This window comes from Pelodiscus sinensis, chromosome 1 (assembly GCF_049634645.1).
Source record: "Pelodiscus sinensis isolate JC-2024 chromosome 1, ASM4963464v1, whole genome shotgun sequence".
Classification (NCBI taxonomy): domain Eukaryota; kingdom Metazoa; phylum Chordata; order Testudines; family Trionychidae; genus Pelodiscus; species Pelodiscus sinensis.
In genome coordinates, this window is record NC_134711.1 from 109,001,042 (window position 1) to 109,014,909 (window position 13,868).

A 13,868-nucleotide genomic window follows, 5' to 3' on the forward strand; every position below is an offset into this window, starting at 1 on the left:
ATCATGACGCGCTTTTCCGAAAATACTTTTAACGGAAAACTTTTCCATTAAAAGCATTTCCGGAAAATCATGCCAGTGTAGACGTAGCCAGAAGGTAGCATGGCGTGGACAAGGAAAGGAGACAACCTGTCAGCATTACAGAAGGGAGAGGAGAATGCAGAAAACAGATCAATTTCCAATTAACAAACATCAGTGAAAGGCGCTTCTCCAGGAGACTCCATGTTGCCCTTCTGAGAAACTGAGTGAACATTACCTTGGTGGTAACTCAGAAAAATCCAGTTTAATGGTGCACTGGACTATAAAAAGAGGTGCAAAGAACCACAAGGTTCAGCTAAGACAGCAGAACCAACTACTCTAGATTTTCTGGGAGATGCTGACCACAGGAGTGGTTAGTCAACTTGCTGGAAAAGATAGACCGATAAGGAAACTACCTAGAATAAAGGCTGTTGCTTGTTCTGTTAAGTCCTAGCCTTTAGAAAACATTCTTATTTGCTTGTAACCGCTTCTAACTATCCTTTATATTGGAACTCACTGTTTTGTTAATAGACTTGTTTTACCTTGAATCTAAGCCAACCCAGTGCTGTGTTTGATTTAAAGTGAATGGTCACTCCAGTTAATGTTGCAAGCTGCTGGGGACTATACCTTTAAAGGAACAAACAAACCTTAATAATTTTCTCTGAATGGTCCAGGAGAGGGCTGAATATTGCAGAACACACGGTTTGGGGAAATTCAGGGTTGGGGAGGGGCATTGGGACCATCTTGCCAGATATAACTAAGACTGGGGGAAGCCAGAGTGTGGCAGCAGGATAACAAGCTGGTTGCTGGAAAGAGAGGGTTGCTTAACACACAGACACTCTGTGCACACTTGTCTGCTGGCTGGAGCATCCAGTCATGCAACTACATCAGAAGAGCACTTTCAGACACTCAGTATGTATTACAGAGCAGGCAATGACACAACCCGTCTCTGGTCTGGATGGCATCCTAGAAGAAGACCTGGTGTTCTATAAATGTGAGATCATTATCTTCCAATAATGCCCATGGAATTCAGTGAAACTCCTTCAGAGGGGGCCCAAGGCTCAGATTTACAGGGAACAGTAGGAATTTACAGAAGAGAATTTCGAAGTCAGCAGAATATCCACTTCACCATCTACGGTCAGTTTCCAGCTCTTCTGGTCCTGAAGGTACAGGCACATCTCATTCTTTTGAAACTCCGTGTAAGCACCACAAATATTCCATTGACCCCAAGGCAGCACAATGATCTCAAAGCTCCAAAACTACCCACTGTGCAAGCTTTCTGCTCTACAGTCAAAGACTACACCAATGCATAGAATCATAGATACCAGCAATGGAATTTGTCTTGTTAATTCACCGAGTCCCTCACCCTGCACCCAATGCAGAATTGAGCCTACTGCTTATGTTCGAGTGCTTTGTCCAGTCTAGTTTTTGATATCACAAGTCATCCCTCTCTTAGGAAGGTTTCCCCTGCAAGACATTGTACCCTCTTATTTAAAAACAACAAACAAACCAAACCTCTTGTTCTTGGCAGTTCCTACCTGCAGCAATAGCCGTCTTCCCATCCACGGAAACAGCAACAGATGTGCTCACTGTCACCACGTCTGGTTTGCTACCTCCCTCTGTCAAGACACAGATGTAGCAAACTCAGTTATTGTCCCTTTGTTTCCAGAGCTCTTTACTTTCCAGAGAAAAAAAACACTGGGATCACTGAAGTAGCCATCTCTGACACAGACTTTGTGCGTGAGGAGGTCACATGATAATGGTACACAAAGGATAGCCCAACACTGAAAAGCTAAACTCTAGTCGCATGTCTGCATCTCCCAGAATACGGAAACATCCTAAATGGTTGTTCAGAAGTTTTGGGTTCAGTTAGGCCTAAAAGAATATCACACAAGTAAGCCAGTCCTCTTTCCTCCTCGTTTTCTGGGTGCCTCAGCGCTCATTACACCTCATACCACTGATGTCTCTCCGTGTGCACGTCCTCTACACTGTCTTCTACTGAGAAGGTATATGCCAGCTACCCAGATTTCCCCAGAATGCACTGATACACACACAAAGTTGGGCAGTGTCACATGAGCAAATGGACACACATGCTTCAGCAATTATTGTGAGGCATAAAAGCAAACACAATTCTAATCTTGGACTAGATTGTGCCATTTATAGAACAGCTCTGCATAAAGGACCTTGTGGGCCATGTACCCTGTCCCATGAGGGGCACAGGAGGGGTTGTAGTTCAGGTAGGCATAACCTCTCCCAGGGCTTCCTATGTGCACGGAAGACAGAGCTAGTTGCTTCTGTGGATGCATCAGCCCTACTCGGAGGAAGAATTTCTACCCCAAACCTCCTTAGCCAAGAAAAGACCATCACAGTCTGGCTCCGTGAGGGCTGTGGATACACTGGATACAAAAGCCATGATTGCCCATGTCGTCTGATGGGAACTGCACTTTAGGCACCGTGCCATTTTCTAAATTGAACTCAATCGTTTGATTGTCCTAGGGACGGGTCGCGGTTGTGTAGGGTTTATGATTATATTGCATTTGCGCGAAACAAAAAAACAGGGCCTGCGGTTTCTTTTTTACACAGTTACCAGGGACATTTTGAAGGTCAGTATTTCTGAGCATATTTATTCTGCCACTCATTCCTTTGCAACATATCGTAGAGTTCAGTGCTTTGCCCCAGCAGATGGATTAGGTCCTTTTTACTTCCCCATAGTCCCAGCATTTGTCATTTTCTTACGTCTGCCATCATCATTCTGGTCGGTGTTTGATGCGTCCTGAGCATGACTTTGTGTTTTAGCCCTGGGGTGTGAGCGGATTTTTTTGACTGAAGTCAGACCGACTTACACAAGGGCACAGCACACATCTAGAGAAGCACTTGCAAAACACAAGGCCTTCCCTGCCAGATGATGTTCATATACTTTGAGCCTGATCCTGCCCTCCTTGTGAACCCAAAACTCTCTGTGACGCCTGTGGAGGGAAAGGGGGAGATTCAGTTAGACAACAAATGAAGGATCAAACTTTCTGGAGGGAGGTCATGTGAGGTTCCTGGTCCTCCGGGTCATACACGTAGATACAGGAAGCATGATCTTATGGTGAAGGCATTAGATTGGGGACTCATGAGATCTGTGTTCCACTCCCAGTTCTGGTACAGACTTAATATGTAACCTTTGGGCAAATGACAATCTCTCTGTGCTTACAATTGCTCATCTGTAAAAAAGGGGAATATAATTAAGGGTCTACCAGATTTGCAGGTCTGAATATCACATCACAGACCACGGAATCCCTTGAAGCCTGGTCTCTAGCTACTCAGCTCCAAAGGCACAGAGTCCAGCAGCACAGATGTAAGGATGACAATACTGTACTATTCCTGAAATTAGCTATTTATGCTGTGAGCCACCCGTGAAAAATGTGTGATTTCTCTGTGATTTCATATGACCCCTAAGGAAGCTGTTCTTCCTTCCTCCCCACTCTTTGTCTTGTCTATTTAGAACATGTTTTTTGGGGGGCAGGGAATGTCTTTACCCATGTGTCAGTGCTTTGGACAGTGGGGCCCTGAGCTTGGTTGTGGCTAAGAGATACCATCAACTAAACAATCATAAGCTTTTACACAGTCCTTATCAAGGCTACGCTACCTTTGGCATCAGGTAGGTTATAGGTGAACAAGGACCGTTTGCAGGATCTGTCTCAAAGTGACTAGCAACTAGAGATGTAAAAAACTGTGTAATTCGGTAACTGCGTAACTGCTAAAAATCTGATTGGTTACACAGTTCCATGTGCTGGGGGCTCTGCAGTATAAAGCTTAGCTTTATACTCCAGGGCCTGCAGGGAAGTCTCCTCCCTGGGAGCAGAGTGCTTCGCTGCCCTGCCACAGTGAAGCCACCTCCCCAGGAGATGGCTGAGTTTAACCAACACCATTAACTGATAAGCATAAGCTTATTGCTAAACTGTTAATCGGTTAAACTTTAAGGGTACGTCTACACTACAACGTTAGTTTGAACTAACTTAGTTCGAATTAGTTAATTCGAACTAAGCTAATTCGAACTAACGCATCCAGACTAAAAAACTAGTTCGAATTAGCGTTTTGCTAATTCGAACTAGCATGTCCACATTAAGTGGACCCTGAACCGGGGTTAAGGATGGCCGGAAGCAGTGCCGGCAGGGCATCAGAGGAGGACTTAGAGCGTGGAGATGCTGTCTCAGGCTAGCCGAGGGCTGTGCTTAAAAGGTCCCGACCCCCACCCCGGACAGACAGTAATCAGGGTGCCCCGCTTGCAAAGCAGTCCTGGCTTGGAGTGCCCGGACTACCCACACTGGGCACATCACAGCACTCGGCCATCAGCCCGGCTGCACTTGCCGCAAGCTGTCATCTGGGGAGAGGGGGTAATTGGGAGGCTGCAGGAGAGCTTCCACCCCCAGAAGCCCGCAGAGCCAGCCCAGTCCTCCCCATCGGGGGCTCGTGCCCCATTCCTCCCTCACCTCCTTCCACTTACCCTTCCCTAGCCCCTCTTCTTGATGTACAAAATAAAGATAACATGTCTTCCAAAATGGAATCTGTCTTTATTGAACAAAACTGGGGGAGACTGGGAAAAGGAGGTGGGAGAGAGGCTGGGAGAGGGGAGGGCAACTAAAATGATCAGGGGTTGGGAACAGGTCCCATATGAAGAGAGGCTAAAGAGACTGGGACTTTTCAGCTTAGAAAAGAGGAGACGGAGGGGGGACAGGATAGAGGTCTCTAAAAGCAGGAGTTGGGTGGAGAAGGTGTATACAGAAAAGTTCTTCATTAGTTCCCATAAAGAAGGACTAGAGGACACCAAAGGAAAGGAATGGGTAGCAGGCTTCAGACTAGTAACAGAAAGTTGTTCTTCACAAAGCAAAGAGTCAACCTGTGGAACTCCTTGCTGCAGGAGGCTGTGAAGGCTAGAACTAGAACAGAGTTTAAAGAGAAGTGAGATAAAGTGATGGAGGTTGGGTCCATGGAGTGGTATTAGCCAGGGGGTAGGAGTGGTGTCCCTGCCCAAGGTTTGTGGAAGGCTGGAGAGGGATGGCACGAGACAAATGGCTTGGTCACTGTCTTCAGTCCATCCCCTCCAGGGTACCTAGTGTTGGCCGCTGTTGGCAGACAGGCTACTGGGCTAGATGGACCTTTGGTCTGACCCAGGACGGCCATTGTAAGCTCAGGGCTCAGGGTCGGGGGTCTCAGTGGACCCCCTTGATTCTCTTGCACACCTGCTCCTGGGTGGCCAGGCTGGCAGCTCTCCTGCCCTAGCCGGCCACTTTCCTGTGCTTAGTGCGGAGATCGTGGACGAGGTCCACGATGTCTGCACTAGCCCAGGCGGGAGCCGCCAGCCTGGTCCCGGGAAGAGGGGGAGGGCTGGGGGGCATCGGGTGGGTGGCTCGATCCATGCCAGGTGCAGGGTCGGCTGGCTGGGTGCTGGCAGGCTTGCACCTGGCACGGGCACCGTAGCCAGCCCGTGCCCCTTTAAGGGCTCCGGGGCTGGGAGGGGGGCAGACGAGTTTCCAGAGTGGCCACCAGGGAAAACTGGGGAGGGCTAGCCTTCCACTAGTTCGAATTAAGGGGCTACACCCCTTAATTCAAACTAGCTAGTTCGAACTAGGCTTAATCCTCGTAAAATGAGGTTTTCCTAGTTCGAACTAAGCGCTCCGCTAGTTCGATTTAAATTCGAACTAGCGGAGCGCTAGTGTAGCGCCTATTAAAGTTAATTCGAACTAACGTCTGTTAGTTCGAATTAACTTTGTAGTGTAGACATACCCTAACATCCCTACTAGCAACTGATACCTGGTCCCAAGAGTTACTGTGCATAGTGGATGAAGGTGCGTGCTGCTCTCATATTAGATGCTGCAGGGATTTCCATGTGGGGTGCCAATGCCTGGCTCTTAAAGCTTTGTTCTCTTGCAAAAAGCAATGCAAATTGCATGTAGTCTGGCACATGATGCCTCCTGCCACGACTGCTACCTTTGCCCTTCACTCTGGTGTTTATCCTTTCAGTGAGGCGTCTACTTTGGTGCAGGGAGGAGGCGAGAACATAGATGGAAGGTTTAATGTTCTCTCTTCCCCTCCCTTTATACCCTGGTTTATCTTCTGGATCCCATCCTCATTTTCTTCTCCATGCTGCTCACTTCCCCACCCACCTACCCTCCCACCACAATGCTACAAAAAGCTCTTGCAGAGAAAGCGCTGCACTCTGTGACAATGCCTGAGCGCGGCGGGTTGGGGAAGAGCACAGAGGGGATTTCTGCCTCTGTTGTACGAGTGTCACATAGTACTTTGTTCTGATTTTTCTTCCCGGGTTCTCCTGTCCTCCTCTGCCCTTGCAGAGGTCCCTGCAGGTTCTGGAGATCTCACAGGGGCAATCACATACTGGGAACAGACACAACAAAGCTGCAAGTCAGCTGTCACGTGGGCTCCTCACTCACATTACACAGTCAGCAGGAGATTCAGCATGTTTGGTGGGGACCACTGAAATACTTTGGATGAGGGGAATGAAATTCCCCTACCTCCTGTGAAAAGTTCATTTTCCCACTTGCGAAAAATTTTGTGGAAAACAAAGAAAAGCGACTCCTGGAGAAAATTTGCTTCATCCCACCTGTCCCTCTGCTTGTGTCCTACCTGACTGTCATTCAAATCATTCCAGCCAAGTCTACCTGCCTTTCCTCCCCTTCGCCACACATTTCTCCCCCCGCCCCCCACTGCCACTATATCCCCTGACTTGATTCCGTGTCTTCCCCTGCCCAGGAGACTCATGTATCTTTCAGCAGCCCAGTCCTGCTCCAGACCCTGCATCCCCACCCATTCCTCACCTCCTGTCCACGTCTTGCTGTAAGAGGTCTGCCTCTTTCTGGGCTAAGAAGTGTCCTGAGGATGGCTCTTATCATTTGCCACTGGGCAAGAGCTCAGTCTTTCAGGAAGAGGATAATGAAGATGAATGGGTTGGGGAGAGGGCATGGGGAACTATGAGTGACAATTTTTCTCCAGCTCCCTCCTTTGCTCTAGTACTCAAGTGAGGGTTACCTGAGCCCTCTTCTGAGGTGATGCTGTAGATGAAGCTCCCAGGGGGATGCTCAGCTGCTCGGCGATACCACAGGGGGAAGTGATCCATGGTGAAGATACTTTCCTTGTCCCCCCGGGTCAGGAACTTCCTGTAAGGAAGGAAAAAAAAAAGGTGAAAATTGTCATCTTCATCTCAGACAGGGAAACCCACGTCTCCTTTCTCAGCTGCATGCAGCACATTCACAAAGGGCAAGTTGTGCCTGACCAATCTGATTAGCTTCTATGATGAGGTAACTGGCTCTGTGGACATGGGAAAGTCAGTGGATGTGATATACCTTGACTTTAGCAAGGCTTTTGATACGGTCTCCCACAATATTCTTGCCAGCAAGTTAAGGGAATGTGGATTGGATAAATGGACGGTAAGATGGATAGAAAGATGGCTAGAAGGCCAGGCCCAGCGGGTAGTGATCAACGGCTCGATGTCAGGTTGGCGGTCGGTTTCTACTGGAGTGCCCCAAGGATCGGTTCTAGGACCGGTTTTGTTCAATATCTTTATTAATGACCTGGATGAGGTGATGGATTGCACCCTCAGCAAGTTTGCAGATGACACTAAGCTGGGGGGAGAGGTAGATATGCTGGAGGGCAGAGATAGGGTGCAGAGTGACTTAGACAAATTGGAGGATTGGGCCACAAGAAATCTGATGAGGTTCAACAAGGACAAGTGTAGAGTCCTGCACTTGGGACGGAAGAATCCCAAGCATAGTTACAAGCTGGGGGCCAACCAGCTAAGTAGTAGTTCTGCAGAAAAGGACTTAGGGGTTACAGTGGATGAGAAGCTGGATATGAGTCAACAGTGTGCCCTTGTAGCCAAGAAGGCTAATGGCGTATTAGGTTGCATTAAGAGGAGCATTGCCAGCAGATCCAGAGATGTCATTATTCCCCTTTATTCGGCATTGGTGAGGCCACATCTGGAGTATTGTGTCCAGTTCTGGGCCCCCCACTACAAAAAGGATGTGGACGCATTGGAGAGGGTCCAGCGGAGGGCGACCAGAATGATTGGGGGCTGAAGCATATGACCTATGAGGAGAGGCTGAGGGACTTGGGTCTGTTTAGTCTGCAGAAGTGAAGAGTGAGGGGGGATTTGATAGCAGCCTTCAACTTCCTGAAGGGAGGTTCCAAAGAGGATGGAGAGAGGCTGTTCTCAGTAGTGACAGATGGCAGAACAAGGAGCAATGGTCTCAAGTTATGGTGGGAGAGGTCCAGGTTGGATATTAGGAAAAGCTATTTCACTAGGAGTGTAGTGAAGCACTGGAATGGGTTACCTAGGGAAGTAGTGGAGTCTCCATCCCTAGAGGTGTTTAAGTCCCGGCTTGACAAAGCCCTGGCCGGGTTGATTTAGATGGGATTGGTCCTGCCTAGAGCAGAGGGCTGGACTTGATGACCTTCTGAGGTCTCTTCCAGTTCTATGATTCTATGATAAGGGGATGGTTTGAGAACATGATCTTGGTAACTAATTGACCATTCATTATCAATGGGAAATAGGTCAATGGAGGGATGATAGGCGTTACTATAGAGAACTTTCTGGGTGTCTGGCTGGAGAGTCTTGCCCACATGCTCAGGGTTTAGCTGATCGCCATATTTGGGGTCGGGAAGGAATTTTCCTCCAGGGTAGATTGGCAGAGACCCTGGAGGTTTTTCGCCTTCCTCTGTAGCATGGGGCACAGATCACAACTGGAGGATTCTCTGCATCTTGGGGCCTTCAAAGTATTTGAAGGCTTCAATATCTGAGACATAGGTGAGAGGATTATTTTAAGAGGGGTGGGTGAGATTCTGTGGCCTGCACTGTGCAGGGGGTCAGACTAGATGATCATAATGATCCCTTCTGACCTTAAAGTCTATGAGTCTTCTGTAATTCAGTGCCGGCCTGGGGGAGTTGTTCTGCATTTAGCGAGGGCACAGCAGCGTCAGGATGGTTGCAGGCTGGTGACATACTAGAAACTTACATTCGGGTAGCACCTCTCATTCCCTTCCCACCCACCCCTGGGGAAATGTACAGTCTATGTGCACAGGATTTAGTCACTTCATCCATGCCTGGGGGAATTCTGCACCAAAAATGAAAAATTCTGCAAAATTCTGCATATTTTATTTGCCCATAAAACACCATGTTATCACTCCAGCTTCAATTATTTTGGTAACATACTTCAAAATATCTGTCAACAAGTGTGTCAACAATACAGACAGCAGTGAGAGAGATTTCCCAAGGAGTAAGGAGTTAATCAGACCCCTACCACCACCCAGTTCCAGTTGGGAGGAGCTAGAGGGGGTTGCTTGGGGGTCCTAGAGCTCGGACACCTACACGCCCATCCCCCCAGAGCCCAGCTGCAGAGCACTCCTGGCCCAGACATCAGCATCCCCTTTCCTCACAGAGCCCAGCCATAGGTCAGCTCCCAGGCCAGATACCAGCATCTCCCATTCCTCTCAGAGCCTGTGGAGCAGCCCCCAGGCCAGACACCAGCACACTCAGAGCTTCACTTCGCCCAACTTGTTTACTGTCCCCGCAGGGGACATGGTGTGGTGCAGCCTGGCCCTTCCCCAGCCTTTTCCAAAGCTGGCTGGATCTCTCAGGTCCTCTCCTGTCCTAGGAGAATGAGGATCAAAGAGTGTGTAGCCCCCTTCCCTGCTAGGCTAGGTGCTCCTTAAGATGAGTTCTGCAGAACCCAGCAACCCCTAGGCGGAGGCCAGAAATTCTGCAGAAGAAATGGGGAATTCAGCAAATTTCTTCATTCTGCAGTGGCTCAGAATTCCCCCCAGGAATAACTGCCGGGGTGAAAGAGTAGCAGCACAGAGCTACACTATAGGGCAGAAAGTGAACCATGTCTAATAAACGGCAGGGACAAATTTAGAGAGAAAGACCACGTTGGCTGAGAATTTAGGGCCGCTGTCTCTTCTTTCGCAGGAAGAGCTCTGTCAAGTCATAAAGTCGCTGTCCAAGATGCTTCAGTGGGGAAGGATGAGACCTGTACATGAGCCATTTGAAGGAACCCACATTTGGAGCTGCATGGAAGGTTATCAGCAATGTCTTTCCCCCAAAATGATTTTGAAGAAATCAGTGCCTCCTTTCTCACTCTTACAGACATGGCCTTTGCCTTGGAGGCTGGGTTATGGTAAGGGTCTACACATAGGACTGACCAAGAAAGGTCAGCTAATCCAGCATGTTGCAGCTTATCTCTGAGAGTCACAGAAGAGAGTCTCACACCTGTGCACAGTGCCCTTACATTGGACTACCCATTCAATCCCTTTAAGGTTCTAGTGCTGATCTATAAAGGCCTCACTGCAGTAGGCCTGACAACCACAATGACGGTCTCTCTCCACCAGCAGTTCTCATTCAAGAGTCCCAGGACACAAATCCAGGGCACAGAGTTGAAATGTTGCTGTGTGGGACTGGAGCCCAGGGCCCTGAGCCCCACCAACTGCGTCTCAAACTGAAGTCTGAGCAACTGAAGTCTGCCGCCTTCTGTGGCATAGGGCCCCCAGCAACTTCCCTGCTTACCACCTCATAACACCGGCCCTGGCTTTTATGCGCAGAAACACAATTGCAGCACTGGTGGGCTGTCGAGTATTTATAGGATGTTGGAAAGGCCTCAACGAGAAAGGCTAATAACCCCTGCTCTACACAACCTTTCCAGAATTTTCCATTCCACAGAGACACTACAACCAACAGAGCCTCATATCAACCTGTTGGCTGCCAAAAAAGGGCAATGAGGCAAAGAAGCCTTGATTATAGAAGACCATGCTGAGTCTACATTATTTTTTTTAAGAACAAGTCATGCCTCTCTGCAAAGATCTAACCCCTCAGTAGTGATGATAAAGTACACTGTCAAATACAGGGTAGCAGCCCCAGATAAACTAGATGTCCATAAGACACTCATTGCTATCCCCAATAGAAGGAGAATATAATGGTCTATTTGCATTCAAGCAAGAGAAAATTATTTTCAAATAAGGCATAAGGCACCTAAATACAATAGTGGCATGTGCTTTACAAATATTACTTCTCTAGACAGATAAGACGGCATTTAGGTTTGGGGACACATGGGAGGTTACAGAGAATTAGCTACATGAACCAAGAGCCTGATTTCCTAGCTTCTCAGCTTCTTGGTTTCTGTTGAGGCATGTCGCATAGCTTGTATTAATTATTCCAGATTGAGCCACTAGGTGGTGCTGTTGTCCATATCAATGTCCACATTACACCCCCTCCCCCCACACACAGCTTGTTCAGCCACCATGTATAACCATTGATAGGTGGGGTGGATATAGCTAATAAGTAACATCCTTGAAGCTGTAGCTCTTTACCTAGTTGAGTGAGAAAGTTGCACCTACCTCACTTAGCCCATCCCAGTGGGACTAGCAGTAATTCATGTAAGCCAGCTCTAGTGTGGTTAAGAATGAGCTAAGAAACTGAAAAAGGAAGTGCACAGTAAAAATCTGTGCTATGTGGAACCCTGCATTTGAAAACAATCCTATATCCCAGCCCAGAGCTGCAACAGCAATATATCTGTTTGTAGCACTGTAGACATTATGTTACCTCAGCTAACATCAGCAGTATCAGTGTATGAACAAGTGTTACCACATGTAGAGGGAAGGGATCTAATTACCACAGGTAACAGCTGTAGTATTAAAGTATCATCAGGTGCCACGTGTACGTGAGAGGGATGCTGGCAGTCTAGGTACGGTGTTAGGAGACATGACACTTATCATTTGCAAGCAGGTCTAGTTACCCAATCCAAAAACTTTGGGGAAAATGTTTAAAAGTGCATAAGAAATTTAGGCTCCTAAATGTCTGAACCACTTAGGAAAATGGGACTTGGTGCATTAGAAAATGTTACTCTCTGTCTGAATTTCTTTTAAAATGTTGAATCCCTTTCATGCATTCAGCTCCAAAGCACTAAAGTAGGGATGTGAAAGAGATCATGAGGAAGCCCTTTTATTTGCATGGTTGGGAAATGAAGACCCCTGCTTGTCTGACCCAGGGAATGGTCTACACTATGGGATAAGGTTGAACTAAGATACACAATTTCAGCTATGTGAATTGCATAGCTGAATTTGAAGTACCTTAACTTGACTTTTGGCGCTGTCCACACTGCAGGAAGTCAACAGGAAAACATGGTCCCTTTGGCTTCCCTTACTCCTTGTGGAAGCAGGACTACCAGCATCGACCAGAGCACCCCTCTCAGTTCAAATTAGTGTGTCTTCATTAGACCCGCTAATTCAAACCCTGAAAGATTGACAGCGGCAGCTTCAATCTTCTCTGTAGTGTAGACATATCCTCAGTCAAGAGCCAGAAACTGGTTATGGTGCTCAGCAAAGGAGAGAAGGGGGAGGAGCCAGAGTTTAGTGCTAATGATCAGATCAAGAAGGGCAAAGGAGAAGTCATAAAGGATAAATGATGCCATTCTTACAGGACAGCAAAAGTCAAGGTATGGACGCTCCGGAGGGGTTTTTGCGCAAGAAACCTCTATTGGAAAAAGCATAGTTGCTCTGATGGCCATTCTGTGAATGACCATCAGCGCTTTCTTGCGGAAGAGTGTTCATGCAGTGTGGATGCTCTCTTGTGCAAAAGCACATTGCTTTGAGGTCTGGACACACTTTTGCGCAAGAAGTTTTTGCACAGGAGCTCTTCCGCAAAAGGCTTCTTGAGCAAAACCCCTGCAGTGTAGACTAAGCCTAAAAGCACCAAAGAATGCTACGCACCAGCAGTATAGGGCAGGGAATAAGTCCAGTTGAAGGTCTTGCTTCATATTTTCAAAGCACTCAAGGGCCTGGGCCCAGCATATCTAAAAAAAACCTACGTAAAGCTCTGGGATGAAGACTGGAAATGAGAAGTCCACTCCTTAGGCACAATGGAACTTTCTGCCATAATAGTGAAGCTCATCTGTTTGGGAAATGGAACCTTCCTTGGTGGAAGAAATTCCCAGAGGAATGAAGGACCATCGCAAACCTCACCACCTTCTGCTCCAAGTGCAGGGTGCATTTCTTCAGCCTACTTTCTAACAGGAACTCAAAGCAGTGCGTGTTGTTCATTTAAAAATAACTCTAACCAAAATCCCACCAAACCAAAATCCTCCCCGGCACACACGATTCTCCATCTAGGGATAGGATGAGAGAGATACTCACTACATGTGACAGATGCTATCACATTGCTTAATGCACCCCCTGGAAGGAGCTCAGATTCTAGGATGAGGAAGGCAGTATAAGAATGTGTATAGGATAGACTATCCAGCAATTGAGACTGCAAGGGGAATTGAGACAGGCAGGCCATTACTAGCCAAGTTGGAACATGGCCCAAAAGCTAAAGCATAGGCCCCCTACATTCTCACAAAAAATGTCACTGGAGATTCTCTGGCTGTGATGTCCTGGGGACAGCTCTTCTATTTCCTGATTAGGAGTTCAAAACAATCAAAGAAGAGATTGTGTGTCTCAGAAAAATGACATTACATTTCACATTGAAACCAGTGCATTCTGGGAAAGGCTTTTGCCATATCTCAAACAGAACAAGCACAAACAAAAGTGCTGCACCCCATATTTTAGGACACACTATCCCCTGATTGCTGCCCATTGTGTTCTCTGTAACCCTGGATACTGTTCAAGGCAGAGTGGCAATTTCATGGTGGTAGAAGAAACTCTTCAGTGAAGTTTTATTTTGAGGACTTGCCTGTTGGAGAGTTTCTCAGACCCCACATACAGGAGGCTCCTCATGAGGCCAGCTCGAGTGCCCAGAAATGCCATCTCGACCCCCTGCTCAGTCTCACTGCAGGAGGGAGAGAGAGAGAGAGACCCAAAGGGGAAGA

General features: G+C 47.6%; 1 protein-coding gene across 1 annotated transcript in view; it reads right to left on the reverse strand.

The window, feature by feature from the left end:
• CACNA2D4 (calcium voltage-gated channel auxiliary subunit alpha2delta 4) overlaps nucleotides 1–13,868 on the reverse strand; it is a 169,428-nt gene that overhangs the window by 96,916 nt on the left and 58,644 nt on the right. The window contains exons 24-26 of the mRNA XM_075941238.1: nucleotides 13,729–13,828; nucleotides 7,045–7,168; nucleotides 1,554–1,634 (exon numbers count right to left, since the gene is read on the reverse strand). Coding sequence (XP_075797353.1) covers nucleotides 1,554–1,634; nucleotides 7,045–7,168; nucleotides 13,729–13,828 — 305 coding nt within the window. The remainder of the gene's footprint in view (nucleotides 1–1,553; nucleotides 1,635–7,044; nucleotides 7,169–13,728; nucleotides 13,829–13,868) is intronic.